Consider the following 24,996-nt stretch of genomic DNA (forward strand, 5'->3'; position numbering starts at 1 on the left):
GACGTAAACACTGCGGACCTTCACACTGCAGTCATGAACAATAGATGATGCGGATTTGCCCCAGAATTTGATTTCATGGCTCTTGTAGCGCCAGGTTTCCGGAGCACTCGAGGCTCACTTGACGCTCCACCGTGTTGCGTGGAGCCACGGGCCAATTGTGTGGTGCGTGAGCCAGATATACCCACCTATGATTTGCCGTAAAATTTCTGTACGGTACCCTAACAAGTACTTATAACACTCTCGTGATGAAATGAATATCCGGGAATGTCTTAACGCCATAATTGTGAATTGTGGTGCAATAGCTCATCGTAGTGCCTTTGTTCGGAGAGAGTGAGTGAAAATTACTCCGATCGAACGCCCACGTTGATATCTATGTGTACTAGCAAGCTTAAGTGGTACGGTTAAGTAAATGCTAGTTTGTATGTAAATAAAAGACAAAAAAAAGCTTCGCTGTAAAACACATGTTGCGGTGGATTGTTTTCATCACCCTGCAATATACAACCAGTGATCGAGGAGATGCCGGTAATGAAGTGTGCAATGTGCACGACGCCTTGAATGTAGGAAACTGTGGCAATCCAGGAGAGGCCAGAGCGCTGGTTGAGTGTCCCGTGGGGCATTCGTCCGACTATCCCAAGTAGCGGTGCCATAATGTCCATCACGAAGCGTCCCTCATCTTGAGTTAAGCAGGTTAGTTGCTTTAAATTCTAGCAGTATTGTATATTTATCCTTCACCTTAAGTTCACTTCCCCAAAACTTATCTGTTTACCGTGTACCGCTACCTATGTCTGTCTTTCTATACAAGCTGCGCCATCAAACGTCGCCGCCGCGAAGTTGGCGCGTGCCTGAATATGAATTCAGACAAGGGTGTGTGTGTGTGTGTGTGTGCGTGTGTGTGTGCGTGTGTGTGCGTGTGTGTGTGTGTGTGTGCGTGTGTGTGTGTGTGCGTGTGTGTGTGCGTGTGTGTGTGCGTGTGTGTGTGTGTGCGTGTGTGTGTGTGTGTGTGTGTGTGTGTGTGTGTGTGTGTGTGTGTGTGTGTGTGTGTGTGTGTGTGTGTGTGTGTGTGTGTGTGTGTGTGTGTGTGTGTGTGTGTGTGTGACGCAGGTTCGATTCCGCCCAACAAAGGAGAAATTTTAAAGAATTTTTAGTTGTCATTCCACAGCGGTGCATACCATGTGGCACATATACCCAAATGGACGTCAACCAGGTTCATTGAAGAGCGCCACATACCCAGTTGCACATATTCCGAGTGACAAGTATTAGTCAAAGCGGTTCACTGAACTGCGACACATATCCAGTGGCACTCACCTGGGACTCAACGGTTGGTGTAAGCAAAATACGGTTATATATCGGTTCAGATAGATAGCGGAAATTCCGCGAGGAATCTAAAGAATAGGAATCGTATTAAAAACCCCAGTGCCAAGTAGTACGCATACCAGCTGTTTTATTGAATCCAATAGCGTAAGCAATCAACAGCTCTTTCAACATTGGTTGACGTAAGAATTAAACATTCTTAATTTTTTTTAAACCGCCTCCCCCCAAATTTATACCAGACAATTTGCATTTTTCCTGAGCTAATGCTGTGCTGTGGGTACGAGCCATACATTTAGATGGTTCAGAAGAAAAGAAAAAGAGGAACCGACCGGCAGCGCATGCATCCGGGGCGCGCGGTGCCTGCAACGAACGAGTGCATTGCAACGCCACACGGCTTCGAATCTTCTCGCAAGTAAACAACGAAAGACTGAACGGACAATAACTGTTTGCAAAGGTCGTCGACGCACAGAGAACCAGTGGGAAGAAGCGAGTCCTACGATCGGCAGGCCGCCCTTCCGAACCGTTGAAGCCCTCACGCGCTGCCGCCTCCAGGGGATCACGGTACATTCCTGGAAGAACGCGAGGGATTCTGCGACGCCATGCGGATTAACCGTAAAGTCATCACGGCGTCGGCAGCAACTGCACCGCCGAACCGCCACCGCAACTGCTTAGGAGGGCGCGCCTGTGCAGCGGGGCCGGAATGGGTCTCGAGCACGGCGGTCGAATTCGGTGCCCGGAAGGCCAGCTTGGGCGGAAAGCCGGCCATCAGACGATCTCGCGTCGCCACGAAGGACGGACGACGAACCTGCGACGCTTCCGCCGTGTCCCCGGAACAGGAGGTCGACGGGCCGCCGCTTTCCAAGAAGAGTAAGACGATCTCGATCCGCTGTCGAAGAGATCGCAACGTGGCGGGAACAGGAGAGAAGCACAAGAGGAGAGACGTGGCAACAGGGGACACGTCCACCAATGCCGTCGGCAACGACTAAGAGCCGCCCATGCCCAGGACGGCGCAGGCACCCGCCGCCACGTCTTCGAAGACTGGCTTCGGAAAACCCGGCCACCAGTGGACGATGCCGCGACAACGTGTCGGATTATTTTTTTCAGTCAAGTATGTTCGATATCTCTATATTATTTCGTCTAATAAAATATCTATCTGTATATGTTGTAAACTTATGTGAGCCTGCAGTGAACTCGGCTCCATCTCTTCCCTGTTTTCTCTTTCCCGCGAATACACTAAACGTCTCTCCCTTATCTCGGCCTCACAAACGTTAACGGTCCCATATCCGATTTGAATCCCATCGCTTCTGGAAGGTGGACGTTCCCTACGCTCCCGACTGGGTGAATATCTTGATATTCTATTACAGTGTGTTGAATCACCTCCGGCTGCAGCATATGCATGCCTCATTTTGTTGCTGAAATTTCTCGCAGCGATACATCGCCTTAGCACCCCTGTATACGACGCCCTTGCGCCCCTAAAGTTTTAGGCGACCATATAAATAAAATCAGCAGCGGCCGCATTCTGATAATGGTAGAATACAAATTTATTAACGTCAGTCGCCTGCAATCCCTACACTCAGTCTCGTTCCACACAGGTTTCGTTAAGCAAGTGGAACATAGTTACAGAAATGATCCACTTACGAAGCTACTAAATGATCTGGAACTAGTGTCCATGAGTGTCGGTTCTTCATTCTGTCGAGCTTCTCACCACTGTGACTGCATAATCTCGTTCCACATAAGTTTCACTAAGTAATCGGAAAATATCGTTCCACATATAGTCCACGAGTGAAGTGGAGCATGCTGGCAAACATGTTTCATTTACTTAGTGGAACGATATCAAAAGTGTACGACGACCTTTTTCTCCTGCCTTTTTAACATGGTACCTTTTGCGATATATGTAGTAGTGGCTCATTATGTACGAACTTTTCTTAATAAAGCTTTATACAAGAAAACTGGGAAAGAAAAACAATTCGCAATAATTTTCTTTGTTGCTGAAGAACGTTCTATCTTAGTACACTCTTATGATTAGTTAGCACCTTTAATTTATTCATTTCTTTCATTCGTTGTTTTTAAGAAAATTAAATTAAATTGTAGGGTTTTACATGCCAAAACCCCTTTCCGATTATGAGGCACGCCGTATAGTGGAGGACTCCGCAAATTTGGACCACCTGGGATTCTTTAACGTGCACCTAAGTCTAAGTACACGGGTGTTTTCGCATTTCGCCCCCCATTGAAATGGCCGTGGTCTTTCGTGTTTAGCTGAAGCTAGCTCGTTGGCGTGAGAAGAAAATTGGTAGATAAGTTTGGGATTCGATAATGGCAAATTACTCCAAGATGTCTGTCGCGTCTTCCTTAGTATCGAGCACTTCGAATTTTTTTAAACAGGTATAGGTCTCGATTTTCTACGGACGCTTTATCTATTGTTTATTTTTTTTTCTATTTTTCATTTTGAAGACGATGCCTTTCTTGTCCATAGTTACTCCACCTCTTCCGTGTCCGGTATACATGTGCTTATAGCTTCTTTCGATCATGAGTCGATCCGGATAGTACAGTATATGAATGTGAGCCGGTCCCGAAGATGGTGCAGCAAAAAAAAATAAAAAAAAATTCAGCAGTCCGATGCTCCTCCTGCTCCTCTCACGCGAGGGGTGGCAGAGTACCATGCGCGGTGACTCCTCTCCATTCTCACCCAACTCGTTCAGAAAGACATTGTCTTTGATCGGTGTCAACTAGAGGTTAAATCGCCTTCCAATTTTTCTCACTTGTTTTGTAGGCTGCGCTAACAAAACGTGGCGCACAGCCTACGCACTACACGGCTGAAGTTTTTTAACGCGATAGCGTTAAGGGCCCTGTGTCGCAGAAAATCCGGCGTTGGCGTCCCGCGTCCAGCGTCGATCGTCTTTTCTCCGAAAATCATACCGAACCACGCATACCCAATCACTCTTCTATCACTAAAGTTGCTCATACCTTGTCTTTACAAAATTATTCCTCAGAACTTCGAGAATGACAGCCCAGAAACAAATGTCACGTAAAAAAACAAAAAAAACACCGACAGCACATACCTTTTATGTTAGATCTTCTCAGTCTGAAATATTAGAAGTGACAGGAGATCGGCCCACACAAGATGCCACGTTTTTACCAGAAAGCCCGCCTTCGTGCGCAGCATTCGCCGCCAGCGTTTACTAGTAAACATTACGGTTACATAAGCTGCATTTGCCGGGAAGCGTGAAAAGCACTCAGAGGTCTTTGAATGCTATCGCGTTCCACTCTTAAAGGCGAAGTTTGAGCATCCTCCAAGTTTCTTTAATAACGAAAGAAGCGTAGAGAGAACTGCCTGTCGCTTCAATGCTACTTATCCAATACGGCATGGCATTGGGCTAGTTGGCGATCATCATAATAAAATACTATCTTGAGCTCGTACGAAACAGCACTTGCAAGAGAGAGACAAATCGCTCCGTTGTCTGCCTTCTTCGTGCTGTTTCGGCCGCACGCTAAACATCTTCCACTAAGATGCTATATACTGAGAGTAAAAATAGCGATTCTGGGATGTAAAGTTTGGCGACCGACAAGCGCCGCGCCAAACAAAGACATACGCAAAAGAGGTACGATTAGACAACGCACGTTTATTCATCATCATACAAAAAGTTACCTACTTCAGTCGTAAGCCGAAGCTTTGCATTAGATATTAGCTGCGACGTCGACACCATGCGTTGTTACGGCGTTTTTTTTTTCTTTTTTTCGGCGATAACCAAACTTTCCTCTCTCAACTTGCAACACATGTAAACTCAGAAGACGACACTTTAACAAAAAACACAGTGTCAAACGTCTTTTTAATGTTGTACCACTAAAAGCGTCCTTTCCGGCTCGTAGGGATCACTGAAACAACACAAACACAGCACGCACTCGCACCTGCATACCTATACAGTTCACGCCTCCTGAGACTGCATGAATAACAAGAAGCGTATATACGCATTTGTAAAGCGCAACAGTTTTCGCTGCATCAAAGCTTTTCGCATCCGCCCTCATGACACACGCACACGCACTTGAAATGACAACTCGCTGGAGCTTATCAGCAGTGGCAACTTGCTGTTTAAGGCTCCGGTAAGTATATGGCACAGAGACATTTCTACTCCATCACTCACTTTTCAGGCCTTCTAAATATTAAACGATTTTTTTTTTTGTCTTGCAAAATATTCCATAGAACAACAACATCACACACAAATGCTCTTCTGTGGAGGGACGATGCGACATATACGTGAAAAAGAGGCCACGCTCAAAACGAACAGTGTGCACAAATCTCCCGAACGTAATGCATGGATCCATTGACAGAGTTATCCGACTTCGAACAAGTGCAGCCTGTACTTTGGAACGTTTGTCGCAGTAACGTTAGATAATTTGATCATTCTCTCATCTACTTTAATGCCTGCGATGTTTTGTATATGTATATGGGGATATTGAGTGGCTCACACACACTTTGCGAACAGCATATTTGCGAAGCCAAATGTTACTCTCGCATTCATGGCTCCTTGAAGTGCAAGTCACTGTAATTTACGTAAGATTTACCCTTATACGGGTATATCTTTCGCGAACACGAACACGGAAGTTTGTGTTTCACGTGCGATAACTGTTGGGAATACCCGACCATTCTCGCACTTGAAACAGTATGCAAAATTGTACACCTCTCGATGAGTGGAGGAAAAGCTGTAGCGTCGTGTCTCTACGCGGTTGATAGCCTTATAACAGAAGTGCTGATCCTTGTTACGCATTCTGCAGCACAACTGACACAAGCATAATGTAGCTATGTGATTTTCAACTCCTTGTGTCTGCGAAGGACGTCTGTTGTATTTACGGTGTCGAAAAGGTTTACCACTAGCGACTAGCTTTATTGTTATCCGTATTTCGTTCGTCTCGAAATTTCAATTACAGATAACATTTATGTGGTGATCTGAACGTTAGGCTATCAATATAAAACAAAAAGACTGTTACGTAGAGATCGCGGTGGTAGACGCTCTGGCAGTGAGATTAAAGCCTGCCTGCTCCCGTCATAATCATTCCTCGTCATTAAAGTTACAACCTATATATATGGGGGCTTACACTCAAACGGCCTGTTTTTATTTACCTTTTAGCTATAGCACTTTGTCATAAATGAGACCAATAGTTCCTATGCGTTCATCGAGAAGCCTTAGTGAATGTCATTAAATTAAAAACTCCCTCTGTGCTACACATATGCATGTGTGCCACAGAAGCCATAAACCGCACTGAGCGCGTCATGCCCATATTCAAATACGTCGTTTCTTTTTTTTTTTTTCGTCTTGCAAATTGCACAGAGTGCTGAATGGAAGCGAGAAAAGGTTTTACGTCACCGGAGAAAAATGACGAATAATAAAGGGAAGCATTCTTCAATATGTTTTCGGTAGTGTTAGGAGGTTTTTCTTCATTTTTCTTTCTTGCTTGCGTTTCTTTTTACCTTTTGCTAGAAAACTGACAAGAACATGGGAATGACACCTATTTGGACGTGGAGACTTGGTGTTTAAAAATCATGATCCTTTCCCTTCCGGTATATATTCCTCGATAAACTGAATCGTGTGACATGTGTCGGCTCTACGCGCTACTGCACAAATACCCAACGTTAGCGTTCCTCTTGGTCACAAAAAGAAAAGGACGTGCCCGGCACGGACAGCCTAATCGAGCTGAAAACATCCCGTCAGCCTCTACGATTCTTGGTCATTTCTATATTGCCCACAGGCCGCCTCCTCCGTCAAATGGCAGCATTATATGTCAGGGTCTCCTTCTTTCGTAACAGGACCTATAGGCTTGACAGCGGGGCATGTATAGGCGAAACGCGACGCATTCCGGCATAACTCCGACAGTGTGTGTATCTGTGCCGCCCAGGGTTTTCTTTACGTAGAGCCGGCAACACACACTGGCGCGTTAACAGACTGCCACCGCTCCCAAGACTGGCATCACCCTCGGTTGGGCGCGCATGCAAAACCGCGGCCCTACGAAGGGCCGCTGCAGTTCGAGTCGCCCTTCACTCGACGAGCACCATGTCGCTGGAGCGCAAGCTGGAGGTGTAGTTCCGCGTGCGCGCCCGGGCCGCCTCGCGCTTGCGTCGGTCCTCCCTGGCCAGGTAGAGCCCCACGGAGCCGATGCCGAGGAAGAAGAGCAGTCCCCCGGCGAGCAGCAGCACGATGCCGGCGATCCATAGGGCCTCGGGCTCCTGCGGCGACGAGCCGAGCACAACCAGGATGATGCCCGCGCTGAACAGCAGTCCCCCGAGGCAGCAAGACAGCACGCCCAGGTTGAAGTAGCGCTTGGGCGTGCGCGGCTCCTCCTGGTAGTAGGCGTACGTTGAGCTGGACATGGCGGCCGCCGGACGAGCGCCTCCTGCGAGCGAGGGCGCACAGAGAAGGCGCGTGTTTGCAGTGGTGTATACCATCGCTTCGCGGGAGGCGCGATCGAAAGTCGTCGCGCGAACTGTTGCACGTTCGTTTGGTGCTGCCGCTTGTCGCAGGCACAGCATGGCGTCTGCACGCACATCTTGTAACCTCCATTGTAGAATAAGAGCCTTCGTGTCTTTTTTTTTAATTGCATATATACAAGTCGTCCTCTAACACAAGGCTATATATATATATATATATATATATATATATATATATGAGAAGCACAACTGCGCAGTTACAAATATCAGCGGTTTATTTGCCCAATAGTTCCAGGGTTGTTCCGATGGTCCTTTTTCAAGGACCAGCTGTAGCCCTTGAAAAACCTCAGGCCACCAACCGATACTGTTGGGCGAATAAACCATAGATTACCGTGAAGTTTTGCTTCTTATCTTTAGTCATTTCATTTCATTAATTAGTAATTCAGAAATTAGTAATTAATGTAGGAATACATAGGAAAAATTACTTATAGTTACTAAACGAAAAAAACTGATAAATTAATGAAAATGAAGGTAGATGAACAAACAACTTGCCGGAGGTGGGGAACAATCCCACGTCTTCGCATTACGCGTGCGATGCTCTGCCCACTTCCTTCTTGTTTATTACATAACGGGGGTCTCGAATTTGGCAACATTGATGCCCTCAGGTAGCATATATGGTTTTATTGACCTGTTGCGCAACAGGTGATCTTATTGGGCGAAGGCGCCTTCGCCCAATATGATCACGTGCTCGTGAAGCCTGCGGCGGAGATGATGTTCCACATCCGCCGCCAAGGTTTGTGAGTGGTGGCGCGGGCGAACCCTCCTAGGGTTAGTTCTAGCAGTATAACATAAATACTCAAGACAGTGGACGGAAAAACGGCTCCGCGGTAGCTCAATTGGCAGAGCATCGCACGCGTTATGCGAAGACGTGGGATCGTTCCCCACCTGCGATAAGTTGTTTTTCATCCACTTTCATTGCCATTAATTCATCATTTCTTTAATTCAATTAGTAAGTACAAGTAATTTCTCCTATGTTGTCCGTGGTGTCATTGTTTGTTGACTTCTTATGATATGATTAATAAAAATCGGGCCCCTTGTTTACACTCTTTATTTATATATATACATAGAAAGAGAGAGAGAGAGAGAGAGAGAGATACTATGTAGTGCAGAGTGAGATTTGCCACTATTACAGAAAAGCTCTACTCAAAGATAATCGTCAATAGCCGGGCAAGGGAACAAGAGTTCAGTTACGCCAGTCAGCCTCTAGAGTCTGTGAAGGAGTACGTTATTTACCTAGGTCAATTACTCATAGGGGACCCTGATCATGAGAAGGAAATTTACAGAAAAATAAAAATGGGTTGGAGTGCATTTGGCAGACATTGCCAGATCCTGACTGGGAGTTTACCACTATATAACTGAAAAGAAAGGTGTACAATCGCTGCATTCTTCCGGTGCTGACATATGAGGCAGGAACTTGGAGACTGACAAAGGAGCTCGAGAACAAGTTAAGGACCGCGCAAAGAGCGACGGAATGAAAAATGTTAGGCGTAACGTTAAGAGACAGGAAGAGAGCGGTGTGGATCAGAGAGCAAATGGGCATAGCCGATAATATAGTTGACGTTCAGAGAAAAAAAAAAAAAGAAGGGACCTGGGCAAGCAATGTAATGCGTAGGATGGATAACCGGCGGACCATTAGAATTACGGAATGAGTGCCCAGAGAAAGGAAGCGCAGTTGAGGACGGCAGAAAACTAGGCGGGGTGATGAAATAAGGAAATTTGCAGGCGCAAGTTGGAATCGTTTGGCGCAGGATATGGGCAATTAGAGAACGGATGGAGAGCCCTTCGTCCTGCAGTGGACATAAAAGAAGAAGAAGAAGAAGAAGAAGAAGAAGAAGAAGAAGAAGAAGAAGAAGAAGAAGAAGAAGAAGAAGAAGATGATGATGATGATGATGATGACGACGACGACGACGACTAGAATTGCAGGACGTGCTTCGATCGACTCGACCGGCAAAGAGCCACACGCGCACGCATGTGCTCCGCACGTAGCCGGTGGTGAGAAACACGCCCACGGCCTCTCCTTGTTTGCGCCGGCGGCGAAAAAGGCATGTCGCCGTGGGCGGGCTCGAGGAACACCGCGGAGACGATGCCGTATCCGAGGAGGCGAGCGTGTCATCGCCGTGTGGACACGCGTGCAGCGCGGCCTTGCTCATTGGAAATGCAAACGCCGAGTACTCGTGGACCCCCTCGCGCGTGCGGTTGTGCAATCGAACTGTGACTGCCTGCAAGGTGGGTCGAACCGCTGCTTCGAACGCACACGCGAGTCCTCCAAAATGGCACCGCAGGCGCACTGCAGGAGGAGCCTATACTATATGTACAGCACCGCCCATGCCTGTTCCAAGACGCCGCTTTTGCTTCGTCGCTTGAAGCAAGTGAAGCAGACAAGATAGCGAAACACTGCTCGTGGTGCCTCGTCTCTGCAAGATATCTGTACAGAAAACACGATGGATGGATGGATGTTATGAGCGTCCCCTTTGGAACGGGGCGGTGGGTTGCGCCACCAAGCTCTTGCTTTTCTACTGCCTAATGTCCTACCTAGGTTAAACAATAACACAGAAAAAAAACACTATGAACTACCCACCCAAATTTTCTGATCCCCTATTTCGGACTGTGCTTTTGTACGTATATATAGGATGTATCAGCGCCCCTATGTAGCATCCGCCATTTAGCGCGTTTTCAACGCTCCAAACTTCAGCTGCGAGAGAGAAGCGAGATGCTTAATTGACGTTGCTATGCTCTGTAGTCTCAACCCTCACGAAAAGTTGAAGTGGGAGTTGAAAAACCACATGCCATCGAAGGACCGGCAGCTACAGCAACAGCTATGCACGCCGCTTTTGAGCAAGTCGCCCGCCTTCAAGGTTGGCCCGAGGCTGCATTCACTCAGCCATGTCGCTTTTCATTGTGTATTCAAGAAAACGCACCGAGCCGAGCAATCCACACTTGAAGGACTTTAATAGCTTCATGTGCACACTGAAAGAGAGACCTACGCCGGATAATGCTCGTAGTTGCTGTGGTCTATGCTCCAGTTTGGCAGTTATGCGTGTCTTCTATGCGACGAGGCTGAGAGTATACAGCCTGAGTACAAAAAAGGAGAGCGACACCATCAATGTGGAAAAACTCTCTCGGCGACATAACCCCTGAGCAAAATACCTGGACCACAGGTTCGTCAAAAAATATGAATTTCTTCTTAATTCAGACGCACAAAAAGAAATTGATGGGGGTACTAGAAAGCAGCCCCACTTTGTATGCAGACAGTCCCATGCAGTTCGACTGCACAACTGCACGCGTGAGGGGGCCCTGAGTCTCCAACTTTCAAGTTATATTCATGTATGCGCGCAGAAGAAAATCGTCTTTATCGCGGAATCCCTTGTCCGCATACTTATTTCTCAGGGGAATGCAACGAAGTGTTTACGCTCGCACCGAATTCGCGGTATTTCACACAGAAGTTGTGCCTAATTCATGGCTCCCGCAAAGAGAGGATCGTCCGTTTAAAACAAATCATTTTTTTTTTGTTTCTCGGCGTATTGCGAACGCTCTGGTTAGGAAAATACTGCGCGTGCACTGAAATCTGTAGCGGCGGAAGCGCAACCCTGGCTCAAACGAAAAACGGCACCCTTTGAGTCAGCGCAGTCAGCGGTTCTGAAACCGGTCAGCGCATCACGAATATTTTTTGAATTTGTAGGGCCGACGGAATCTTCTCGGGTAGCGTTTTTGCTGTGACAAATGTGAAAGACATCGAAAAGAATGCCGCCATAAAATATGCAGAGATCGCAATCGCAGAGATCGCAGGCCCAGGTCTCCGACTGTATACACGTATATTCTGGCAGACCGTCGGCAAGAGCACAGCAGGAAACTAATAGTCGTTCATGAACAACGCTTGTTTTTGGTGAACTGTCTCATTGTGTTTGCGATATGGTTTACTCGTCTTCAGTTTCGTTAACGCAGATCGAAACTTTTGCACAGCGCTTAATGTTTCCCGATGCTCCATATCTGCAACCCCAGTTTTCATCTTTCATAAGGCGGAGTCAATCACGCGTTCAGCTGCAAAAATAAAACGTGGTTGCTTCACATGGCCGCTGACGCGAACAAAAAGTAATTGGCACGAAGATTATGCATTGCTTTTCATTACAGGGTCGGCGAGTAGACGTTTGTAAGCATAATCTGCAATGAACAAAAACATGCAGTTGAACGCTTTTTTTTTTTGCATGGCGGTATTTTGACGCCATTCACTGCGATTTGCTACTCCAAGGTCAATTTCATAGACATTTCTCAATTTTCATGGTCGGAGTGTGGTGCCTGACACTATCATGCAACTATGTTGTAGTACGTAATAATAATAATAATAATGCGCATGAACTGTGGGCTGTAAGGCTACAAAAATCCGGACTAGTGGTGACATTAACGCGTCCCAAAATCAGTTTTGCATTTCGATTTCATCAAAATGTGGCCGCCGTAGCGGTGATCCGGCGAAATGCATTGCCATTTTACTGGCCTGAATACTTTAGGCACTTCATCCTTATCTCCGCGCATTAGGTCTAAAAACGACTGATTAGTTTCTGAGCCAAATATTGAGGGCTCGCAAGTGCATCCAAGAAGTGCCATGAAAGACCGAGGTACTGAAATACCGCACCTCGGCCGTGTCGTGACAGCAGATTCGATTGAACTGCTATGTGAAAGCGTAATATAAAAATGTAGGACGTGGTGACGTCCGGTGAAACACTGCGGGTATGCTTTCTCCACCGGGGATCTCCCTACTCCAGAACAGCGATGACGGCGACTTTCACGTCGTGCTCATGAACGTGTCCAGTGGCCTACATTTGACGTACATGAAGGCAAGGTGGAAACTATTAATTTTGACATTGTGTTAAAGTCGCAAAGCAAAATTTTGCGTCATTACTGCTGTGTAAGCATGGGCGCACACGCGGTCACACGTTGCAAGCACAACGCGAGGTTTCGTCTCCGCCCATTTTGACTCAACAATGAGTAATTCCCCTCTTCGTGCGCGCGCACGCACGCACAGTATATGGTTGGTAACGCTTGCTAAGAAAAAAAAAAGAAAATTAGCAATGATTGTCGCATATATTGCTTGGTTACATCTAGGCAATGTTGCTTCCCGAGCGCTTATTGCGCACAAATGTTTTCATTTAGAGAAAGTAGGTGCGTCCTCACCACTACATGAAAATTTTCACTGCGTCATAATGGCACTAATACAATACTGGACAATTTTACACGGAACACGTGATGAGCAGCAAGAATGAAACAAACAGTTGAGCACGACGGTCACTCCACGACATAGGTATACAGGAGGAGGACCTCGTACTGATTAAGAGACCTAGATGTCCTGGTTGGTTGCTGGCTTGATGGAACTTGGTTACAACGGCGCGTTTTGAGGACGGGACACAGAAAGAATGCACGAGGGACAGTCGCTGAAGTTCAACTTAACTTTACTTCATACCGGAAACACAGAATCGCACTGTGGACACGCGCTTGCGTGTTTCGCTCAGCGGCATCTGTCAAATCAAGCTTCGTGTGCTGAAAAACAACACATAATTAATGTTCAGTTAGCCAAGTTAATGCCTCAATTTTGTTAAAAGCGATGCGCCGACACCTGTCTATTTTGCTTCTGTGCAAATGTGAGGCACTTACACATTAAGGTGTCTCGTTTTAAGTGGAACGCTTTTTTTTTTTTAAAGAAATTGTCGTATCTAGGCCGCTGCCGTTCTTGCTGATAGGCGACATGGATAGGAGGACATCAGCAGCAAGAAAAAATGTTAACTATCATTTCGCTAACGAACTGAAATATGATAACTTCTTAATTAGTGACTTCCAGGCAAACGTTGTAATTGCGAAATTAAATACGGGGAGTAGTAAAGTCGTGTATTCTTTGCAAAAATCCTATAACTAGCACCACTTTCGAAATATGCGACCTTCGCGGGATCGAATCCCGGCCACGGCGGCCGCATTTCGATGGGGGCGAAATGCGAAAAACACCCGTGTACTTAGATTTAGGTGCACGTTAAAGAACCCCAGGTGGTCGAAATTTCCGGAGTCCTCCACTACGGCGTGCCTCATAATCAGAAAGTGGTTTTGGCACGTAAAACCCCATAATTTAAATATGCGACCTTAAAAATGCGCGACAAAATACATGGGCGTTTCCAGTTAAGAGTTTACTAAAAGTGTGCCTCTAGCAGTTCCGGGCTATCATTACTGCATAACGGCAGAGGCAGTTTGTTTTCTTTCTTTTTTCCACCCCTTTTTTTTAAAGAAAAAATCTGTTCCACATAACAACTGGTATATATGATGGAAGCACAGTATACCCAAGCGGTTACTTTAGCACCCTTGTAACATAAAAAGGGTGTTTCGGGGCGGTCATTTCGACTGTATCATTCAGCTGTGCGGGTGTGTCGAAAGACACTGAACTTACAGACGCGCGCGGCTTATTTTTTCGGCCAGTCCGGATCTCATAGCCATTATATCAAATTTATATTTATTCTCTTATCATCATCATCCATCCCAATACTTTCACTCCCCTTCCCTCTTCCCCAGTGCAGAGTAGCAGACTATAGCGCACTAGCTCAGGTCAACCTCTCTGTCTTTCCTATCAATAAATTCTATTCATTCATATATTTATTCTATATATACACGTTGGTGCTCTGTGTGTGCGCTCTCTAGCATATATAAGCATGAAAATTTCGTGTAGATAGACCGTCTGATGACGTCACTTCATGTATGATGAATTGTACATAATGGACGTGCTTATATGCATACAGCATCATATATATATAAATATATATATATATATATATATATATATATATATATATATATATATATATATATATATATATATATATATATATATATATATATATATATATATATATATATATATATATATATATAGACTCCAGCATTTTTATGGATTAACCCCAACCATATACAAAATGCCTTGATTGCTTGTATCGTACCGTCCTGGTGGTATTGTACTGTCGATGTGCCTTGCAAGGGTCATATTGTCAATCGTTGAAATAAAATTCTTCTAAGCACAGCCGAAGGGGTTAACTTGCATGTTCTTTTTACAGCTGTTTGTTCCCTTTCCATGGATTCCCTATACGCTGGCGCTGAAAGTACGGAACATTAAATCGCCATAGTCTTCACTGAACTATGCCAGCTCATCTTTATAATAATATTTGACAAGCTGTTTAAGATCTCAAAGTATGTGAGCTATGAGGAACTAACCTGGGATTAAATCTAAATGCATGGGCGTTGTTGCGTTCTGTGCGGCTTAAATTTGATCTTGCAACCTCGTGTTGAGTATAGGCGAACGCCATCGGAGGTACTGCGGTGGGAGTCCGTGCATCCCTGTAAGGTCCTTGAGGCATAATTTATCGTCACCTCAAAGCAGCATCACTTGCCACACTTTGTCACCATTTTGCCAACGCTTTTGGGCCTCGTAAGATGCGAAACATTAATTCGTACCCCTTCCTATAAAATACACCCACGCTTATGATTTCCGCGTGTCACGCTGCCTCGGCAGGCGTGCACGCCTTTATGGAGTCAACTCAATGTTGCTAACCCTGGTAACATCGTATCTAAAAGTCAGCAATACTCTATAGGCCACGCGCACCATTGTGCAATCCCATGCACAGATGTTCCAGAGGACTTCTATCGTGTGACCTGTTTCTGCAGTCACTACTCGTCTTTTGGAGTGTCTCTATCAGCTGCAATGCATGCATATAAGCCACGACCCATGGCTCAAGCTGCAGAGTGTTCCCTGCCCGCAGCGACGCCCCATCTGTTAGCAACAAAAACTTGGAGGACTCTTGAGGTTCGCTTTTAAGAGTGGAACGCGATAGTATTCAAAGATCCCTGACTGCTTCTCACGCTTCCCGGCAACTGGAGTGTATGTATCCGTAATGCTTACAGGGAAACGCTGGCAGCGAACACTACGCACGAAGGCGAGCTTTCTGGTAGAAACGCGGCCCCTTGCGCGGGCCGATCTCCTGTTATTGTTTCGCACTTTTAATATTTCAGTCTGAGAAGATCTAAGAAAAAAGGTATGCGCTGTCGGTTTTTTTTTTAAACATGGCATATGTTTGTAGGCTGTCATTCTCAAAATTCCGAGGAATAACTTTGTAAAGAATGAAAGACAAGGTATGAGCAACTTCGGCGATAAAATAGTTCTTGGGTATACGTGGTTCGAAATGATTTTCCCGAAAGAACGGTCGACGCTGGACGCGGGATGCAGACACCGTGTTTTCTGCGACACGGAGAGCTTAAAGCTCTCGCGTTAAAAGTGCCTCTGGCCTTATGAACTCTGCGTGTGTGCGCTGGCGCTCGTTGCATGCGCATGTATGCACGCGTGTGTCGCTCCATCTTTCGCTCCTTCATATGGAGCAGCATACACTCCTGTGGTCGGAGATCACGTATCCACTTTTCTTCAATGACCGCAGCATTCTTAGTCTCCATGGTTTACAGCCCATATTTAACAGACCTCTGTGTGGCAATTGACTACTCTGGAGACTTACACTTCACTCAATACTCATCTGCGTGGGTGTGAAAAGAACGTACTTAATTACGAATCGCTGTCTTCTTCAACAAGCGAATCGCGGTGTCAAAGGTGCATGAGCAAGGCGTCTCTACACTTTCCAAGCGTTCGCAAGAACGCTGCAGGCAGGAAGGAGGCCCATCCACCAGCTGACTCAAAGGCGGAGGAGTGGTGCGGTTTGTGTGGGAGTCGGTCGCGTCAGACGGCGACGTCGCCAAAGGAGGTGTCGCGGCGGAGCAGCGCCTTTCAAGGCGTTCCTCCGACGCGCACGCTTTTTCCGCAGCGCAGCCGGGAACACCGATTATTATTATTATTATTATTATTATTATTATTATTAGTAGTAGTAGTAGTAGTAGTAGTAGTAGTAGTAGTAGTAGTAGTAGAACTGAAAGATGTTAATGACCAAGTCATGCACGGCATTCATGAATATTATTCACGATGGAATGAAGAACCTTGTACCACTAAAGGTACTAAACGATCCAAGTTTCCTCACTGGTTTTCTGTTGAACTGAAAACAACTTCGAAGCTAAAAGACCGTGACCGCAGGAAGGCACAGTGTACAAATCAGGAACACTGGCATATAGATTTTAAAAGGTACAGGACACTTCTAAACGTCTTTACAAGCGTGATCATTCCATCTATATAGCACATGTGGAAGCTAGTCTTTTTTAAAATTCAGTCTTTTTCGAGACACGTTCGTGAATAGTCATCCAACAATACGAAACAAGAGATATCTCTCTACTTAGTGGCGACAGCCAACCTGTCCCAGATGTCGCGGACGGAGTGACGGAGTTAGTGAGCTTTCCGATCACTCTTCCCTGGATTAGAGTCTATCGGTCTCAGAGGAACCTGTCTTTAAGAGCATCAAACGCTTAAAACCGTATTTTTCGTGTGGCCCTGTTGGCATTCCACCTGCTTTGATTAAGACGTACGGGTCCTTCGTTGTTCCAGTGCTTACTTGTATTTTTAATTCTGCTTTAACGACGGACACATTCCCAAAGGCTTCGGAAACAGTGCGGCTCGTTTCCGTCTTTAAATCAGGGGTAAAAACTGCTGCGAGTAATCACAGGCCTTTTTCTCTCCTATGCGCAGCACCTAAATTATTCGAGTCAACTCTGCACTCAAGAATTTCATCCTCAGTTGAAAATAATATAATTCCTCAGGAGCATGCATTCATATCGGGACGCTCCGCAACTTCCAACCTCGTTAGCTTCCCGATGCATGCCTGTCAAGCAGTCTATAAGATAGGACAGCTGGATGTCATTTATTTTCACCTCAGTAAGGCGTTTGATGCCGTATGCCACAAAATATTCCTTCATAAGTTGACACAACCTGACAACCTTCATAAGTTGACACAACCGACACGACCGGCACTGCTACGTTAGCGTGAATGGTCAGTCGTCAGAACTATGTGCGGTTACAAGTGGAATTCCTCACGGGTCTGTCCTGGGCCCTCTTCCTTTCTCGCTGTTTATTAACTACATTTCGGCAGTCATTAAAAACTCTTTTTTTATTGAAATGAAAATAAAAGAAAGAGACGCAGTCACATTATAATGATGACGGCTGCTCCTTTTCTCATAGCGGAAACAACAGTATAAAAAATATCTAAGAAAATGAAAAGAAATCACCTCATACGGTCAGAAATCCACAGTACCAGTCCTATGCATCCATGAACATAACAATATAAAAGTGAAATACAAGTTGCACCCCCTGAGTTCGTAAACAAAGTCACAAACACACACAAACGGCCGTGATGTAGACTGCGATGAGCGTATAAACTGATGAGGAATTACACTTCAATTTTGTTATATGCTGATGACGCGAAACTTTTCAAAGCGGTAAAAAATTTTAATGAGTGCGCCGCTCTTCAGAAGGACATTGCAAATTTTGCGTCATGGTGCGCTGCGGAAACAGGCTATTCATAAATGCATCAAAAACGAAAGTTGTAAACTTCCCGCGGAAGGCTGACAGGTCTTTATTTCCCCATAGCGTTAAAGATGTTCTCCTGCCAAGCGCTCAGGGAACGAAGGACCTTGAAGTGTACTTCGATAGCTCTCCGAGTTTCTCGCCCCACGCTCAACAGACGAGGCAGCCTGCACTTCGAACGCTCGTCACAGTATGTCGGGTGACGACAGACTTCAAACAACCTGGGCCATTTGTAACGTTATATAAGAGCGTATGCCTTCCAGTTCCTGAGTACACCTCCGTGGTTTGGGGCCGCACTCGTAGGTCAAATTGTGAACTTCTCGAAAATGTGTAAAAAAAGTTCGCATCTATATTTAAACATCGATTCTGTAAAGCCTTCCGTCTCCATAGAGCTAACAGAGACACTCACGTTACCTACCCGTTACCGCGCTAGTCTTGGGCTTGCGAAACTTTATCCCAGTTCACAGACGGCGTAACCGCGTTTTCTATCCGATACTACGTAGCGCCGTACCACGGGACCCCCAGCAATTACGCTTGCATAGTTATACGCTTCGAAACCAGCCGGCCCAGTTTCAACGCCTACTCTACGGATGACCGCTTACACGTCGCGTACGGACGATCAGTGTTGAAACGCGAGCAAAACCGTGGGTGGCGAGTTGCGCTGTTCGCGCGATTTCTGGAACAATGCTGAAACGACTTCAGGGCGTGCACGCGGTTCAGTTTGCGTAACAAACTTCTACGACTTACTATACTAAATACTATATACCTTACTGCGTAAGGTATATGCTGCATTAAAAAGTCGCACTGTAGGCAGATACCCACGTTTGCTCGACAGGTAGTCGCATGCCCGACGCTCGTGAAATATAATCATCCGAGTAATTACGAACTTTGACACCATCTGGTGAAATATAGCTTGTATCCGTTCGGTAAAGTTGCTAGCAATTTACATTTTAAAGCGAACTTTTTTTTTTTTTTTGCACATAGCTCACCACGGTTTCCAGTCCGTCGGACGGTCGGTTTGTGAGTCAGTATCTCGCAGGATATATTTGTGGATACATAAACGCCGGCCTCCATGACAACTGCATGTTGATCGACAAAGTATAGTGCGAGCGAGTGCACCTCTGTCCTGCGCAATACAGCGATAATCACGAAATAAAACCTGCAGATATATATAATATAGTCTCATAGATTTATGTATATTTAAAGCACACAGACATATTAATGAAATTGCGCATCATAATGAACGGCTCATTTCAGTTCTTTAATTTGGGCTACTCAATTCATAAAAACGTTGCGTGGGCCGTCGGATGCGTCATTTTCAAGAAACCTCCCAAAGCGTTTCAAAAAATTGAATTCCACACACCTTTCGAAAGGTTATTGTCTAAAGAATTTCGTAGACTTCCATGCAAGATCTCTCTTTAGAGTTGATCAGTATTCAAAAGCAAGCGCTAGCTCTTAGATACGAACCATGAAAAGCAGGTTTGTTTACAGCAAGTATAGAACATACAGAAGTTTATCAATTTCTTTTCTTCTTCTTCTTTGTTTGTGCAGGAAAAATATTAACTAGAAAGTATGTTATAAGTAACAATCTACTTTTTAAAACGCATTTGCTAATTTACTGGGATATAATTCGAAGTTGCATTCTATTGGTGCTAAGGTACGGGGAAGAAACTTGGATGTTAACAAAGAAGCTCGAGAACAAGTTCAGTACCGCTCAAAGAGCGATGAAACGAAAAATGTTAGGCGTAACGTTAAGAGACAGGAAGCGAGCGGTGTGGATCAGAGAGCAAACGGGGATAGCCGATATAGTTGACATTAAGAGAAAATAATTGAGCTTAGGCAGGCCATGTAATGCGTAGGGTAGATAACCGGCGAACCATTAGAGATACAGAATGGGTGCCAAGGGAAGGGAAGCACAGACGAGGACGGCAGAAATCTAGGGTGGGTGATGAAATTATGAATATGCAGGCGCAGGTTGGAATCAGCTAGCTCAGGACAGGGGCAATTGGAGATTGCAGGGAAGGCCTTCATCCTGGCAGTAGACATAAGAATATGATAATGATGATGACGACTATTATTATTATTATTATTATTATTATTATTATTATTATTATTATTATTATTATTATTATTATTATTATTATTATTATTATTATTATTATTATTATTATTATTATTTCGAAGTTGAGCTAAGGTGGATTGCACGGGAGTTCACGGACTACTCCGTATTGGAGAACCACAAATGCAGAGCGAGTTGAAATCGGATTAACGCGCAGCTTTGCGACGTGATTTTTAGAGTAGCTGAAGTAAGCTGATGGTAAATATACTGCGGTGGTCGTAAAGATGAGGCAACAGCTGTGCCAAAGAACAGCCGCGGACATCTATACGTAATTCCCCTAGAATGTGTGCAAGCGTACGCGTGCGTGTGTGCGTGCGTGCTTGTGTGTGTGTGTGTGTGCGCGCGCGTGTGTGCGTGCGTGCGCGCGCGCGCGCGCGCGTGTGTGTGTGTGTGTGTGTGTGTGTGTGTGTGTGTGTGTGTGTGTGTGTGTGTGTGTGTGTGTGTGTGTGTGTGTGTGTGTGTGTGTGTGTGTGTGTGTGTGTGTGTGTGTTTGTGTGTGTTCCATAAAAGATGCAGATTTCGCACCATGTCGTAAGATATATGTGACCGCATGCTCGACACACTCTTCTGCTAATGCGTGCAGATGTCATGCTTACAGACACAGGGTAGGAAAGCCACGAGGCGCGAAGGTTGCATGGCAAGAAATTCGACTGCGAACAAGGTGGGACCTACACAGAAGGGAAGCGAGCAACAATGACTAAGGACTCTCGCCAGTCCTCTTGGCTCCTGCTAGCTGTTCCAAGATTTGAGCCCTTATATAGTTTGCGAGGCAGATAACAAATGTGAGAAGATTGCATGTCCGAACAAGAGGGAAAAGTAACAGGGGGCACGCCGGATTATGTGACACACACACACACACACACACACACACACACAGACATACACACACACACACACACACACACACACACACACACATATATATATATATATATATATATATATATATATATATATATATATATATATATATATATATATATATATACACACACAGCAGGACATCTGCTTAGGCCAGACCTTGCCATTGCGACATTGAAGCCGAGCAGTGGGCAAGTGATGAAGGGTTAGCAGAAATCTGGAAACTGTAGCGCCATTTATATCTGTCCTTAAAATGTGCTATGATCTGCAACGGCGTTCGAATGTACCAGTCATTCAATATATTTTCTTGTAGCGTAATTTTTCGTAACTTCGGAGCAGCACCACTTGTCACCTCCTTCACCGCCTTGCCAGTACTTTTTCACTTAGTACTATGCGAAATATCAATTCGGAACAGTTTCCTAGAATTGACTAGAATTGTCTGGAATCTTAACTGGCGTGTGCATATTTTAGCCCATTTGGGGGACGGATATACCGAAAAAGGTGCTAGTCTTACGATTTTTGGTAAGAAGAGATGACTTCAATACTGATTCGCAGTTTCGACATCTATGCTGAAGTGAATAATTAAAAAAGATAATTAGCATATTTTAGATAATTAGTCAAACTACAGTGTCCTTTCTTTTTTGCTTCTTACTATAGTCACGTAACCTAGATTCAAGAACGACAGGGCCATAAATAACATATGCATTTTTTTATGTTCAGCAAAAGGGAAAAAAGAACTTCCTGTATATATGATATAACTTTTTACCTCTCAGAGTGCGCTATAGCGTACTTTTCGTGCTCTCTATAACACAAAAAAATGTCGAACCTGTTAAAAGCGCCACTGGCACAGCCATAGTATTTGCATATTTTTACATTGTCTTAACTATAGAACATTCACGCTGCAGCGGCCAGAAAGCGTGTACGTCCATAAAAGTAGTTTAAGTTTCACATTATATACAATAATACGTTTCCAGACGACCGTTCAGGTAATTTATCTGTGTCATTCGCATGGCACGAGGTTTCGACAATCTCATCGCACAGCGATATAGCATGGCTTTCCCGCATGGTGACTACTCCGTTTATAGTATCCGGCGTAGCATGAACACAATTATACAGTTACGTGAGCCTGGAAATGAGTCATGCGCAGACAACACGCCGACACGGTCGAGGCTCTCAATTACGATCGTGTCAGCGCGTCCCCGCTTGTCTAAACTGTCCAATAGCCCGTTCCTCAAAGAACAGACGCCTGCGCGTTCTTGCAGCTTTTTCTAATAAGTTATTTAGTGCTTTTCCTCCCTCCCCCCTGTCCTTTCTTTTTTGTTACCATTAGTTGTATCGTATCTATATGCTGTGTATGCGAGTCGTCGAACACTGTCACGATATACGTCGAGCGCACACAGACACAACACTGCGGCAGCTGACACCCATGCGATGCAGACAACCGCGCGCGCACGCGCCGGAACAGTGGGAGGGGGCGCGATTCCGGAGCGACACTTACGCGGCGGTTGCGTGACGAGACCGCTCCCGAGCGGCTGGAGTCCCGGGGCAAGGACGTCGAGCACGGGTTGACACTCGCTCACAGACCACTGGTCCAAAGTCAAGCCATGCTGCCGACCTGGCAGCGCTTAGCGCGTTCGCCGTCTCGTCGCGGGCCGAGCCCGAGCTTTCCGACTCCGTGGGCCGCGCTGGCCGAGTGTGTGTCGAAAGTTCCGCCGCACCCGCGCGATGCCGCTGCGAGGAACTGGGACAGCCACGGCTGGCAACCATGACGGCAAACCGGTTTTCAAGGGAGGCCCCCGGTGCCGGGATAGTAGCGCGCGACCTACGGGATGGGCCGGTGGAATCGTCTCCCCCTGCAACGAAGAAGCGCCGATTTTTTCGCGCGGTTGCGAAAGCGCGATGAGACCATTGGGCAATCGATGAGTGGATAAGCCACCCACTTTTTTTCACGCCCCCGGAGGAAACAGAGAAAGTCGGTCGGCCGAGGCTTGCGACCGTTACACCACGCTTGCACTTATACCAGAGCGCAAAAAAATGCTCTGTATATATCTCATCGCATGACTGCATCATGCATGCCGTGTCACTGTTTGTTGCGAAATGTCTGGCAGAGGCCGCGCACTTGAGTCGCATGTCGCGTTCCTTGGGGTCGCGAGTGAAACCAAACATCATTCTACGGATATGGGCCCTGGAAGCGCTGTGGCCTCCTCTGCGTACGCAGCAGCCATGCTTCCGAGTGTTGGGGGCAAAAGCCACGCGCTCCGTCGTGTCCGAGCGGGTTTCCGAGTGAACGCCGCTGTACGCGCGGTGCAACCGCAACCTATTTGGCGAAAGGTAACCAGCGCACCATTTGGGACGCCCTAGCGCTTATCAAGACGTGTTAGCTCCTGCGCTTAACCCGTGGAACACTATTGAGAGGGTTTATGGAGCACGAGAGCTCATGCGTACGTTGCTGCAGTTACTGCATATGTTGCAGCAGACAGGAGTGCATGCACGTGTGTCTTTGAGATTGAATTTTTGTTGAAGACTGCAAAATAATATATATATAAGTTGATAAGTGTCGTGGATAGCCATTGGCGATGGCATGCAGGATAATGAGTGCGTTGTAACTTAAATGTGATGGAAATGCGCTTGTTCAGTAATGAGCTGTCTATATTCATCAGACTTATCATTATTACATCTAAATACGAGGAGCCTCAAGAAACACTATACGGCGAATTTTTAGGCCATTGTGCAGCACAACAATGAGCCACACATTTCGCTTCATCGCTTTATCAGAAACTTGGTTAACCGAAAACGCGTGTCAACATTACTCCCTACTTGGCTATCATCTCGAGCTTGTATGTCGGCCACGTTTATCTACCACTATGACAAGTAATGAGAGGATGCGTGAAGTCATAGACCTTTACGCACGTCAGTGAATATGTGACGTACAAAATTAGCAAGGGCATGGTTTTTGAGTCTGCGTAGTGCGAAGTATCGAGGTATCATCTGATAATGCAATCAACCGAGCGGGGCAAGACGAATCGTCTCGTCAATCCCCACCCTTTACCTTCATGCCCCTGCCGTCCAATTACTGCGACCGACTCGAGATCCAGCGACTCAACCGCAGGATTTATCCTCCGCCTCACAGAAAGCTCAGCACTGAAGATGCCGTAGCTCTCCGACTTATTCAGACAAACACATTTCCAAACCTACACAGATACAGTAAAATGTTCCCACATACACATCGCGGCATCTGCCCCTGGTGCGGCGACACACGCCCTACACTCTTTCACATCTCGTGGGGGTGCGGGGGCAAACCTCAACACTTAAAGACGCCTAGCACGTCATTTGACCGGTGGGAGGTACAGCTGACCGGCGATACCCTGGCGGGACAAGAAGCTCTCGTCCAGCAAGTACGTCGAGTAGCCATGGCCAGTGGAGTCCTGGAATGAGGACACCACCCACTCGATCTCAAGAGCAACCACCTCGATGGTTCGAATAAATGTTTTCTCTCTCTCTCTCTCTCTCTCTCTCTCTCTCTCTCTCTCTCCAAAAGCTTTGTGCCTCAAAAAAAAATTTGCACATTAGTAAGCGTGGTCTACAGGTCACACAAAAAAAATAGTTTATCTTGCCACTTGACAAGTTGTTTGAAAATCATAGTGACAGCACTACCCAGATTTTTATATTGGGGGACCTTAGCATCGACATTAATCAAATCAAAGCGATATTGATATCCCCAATTACACAGATCTACTCAGTGACATCACCAACACG

General features: G+C 45.9%; 1 protein-coding gene across 1 annotated transcript; it reads right to left on the reverse strand.

The window, feature by feature from the left end:
• Positions 1-4,911: 4,911 nt before the first annotated feature.
• On the reverse strand, positions 4,912-22,979 carry LOC139054275 (uncharacterized). The gene is made up of 2 exons (XM_070531022.1): positions 22,739-22,979; positions 4,912-7,695 (listed from the first exon to the last, which is right to left on the reverse strand). The coding sequence occupies exon 2, from the start codon at positions 7,670-7,672 to the stop codon at positions 7,340-7,342; it is 333 nt and encodes a 110-aa protein (XP_070387123.1). The 5' UTR covers positions 7,673-7,695; positions 22,739-22,979; the 3' UTR covers positions 4,912-7,339.
• Positions 22,980-24,996: the final 2,017 nt, after the last annotated feature.

This window comes from Dermacentor albipictus, chromosome 1, assembly GCF_038994185.2.
Source record: "Dermacentor albipictus isolate Rhodes 1998 colony chromosome 1, USDA_Dalb.pri_finalv2, whole genome shotgun sequence".
In the NCBI taxonomy this organism is placed as follows: Eukaryota; Metazoa; Arthropoda; class Arachnida; order Ixodida; family Ixodidae; genus Dermacentor; species Dermacentor albipictus.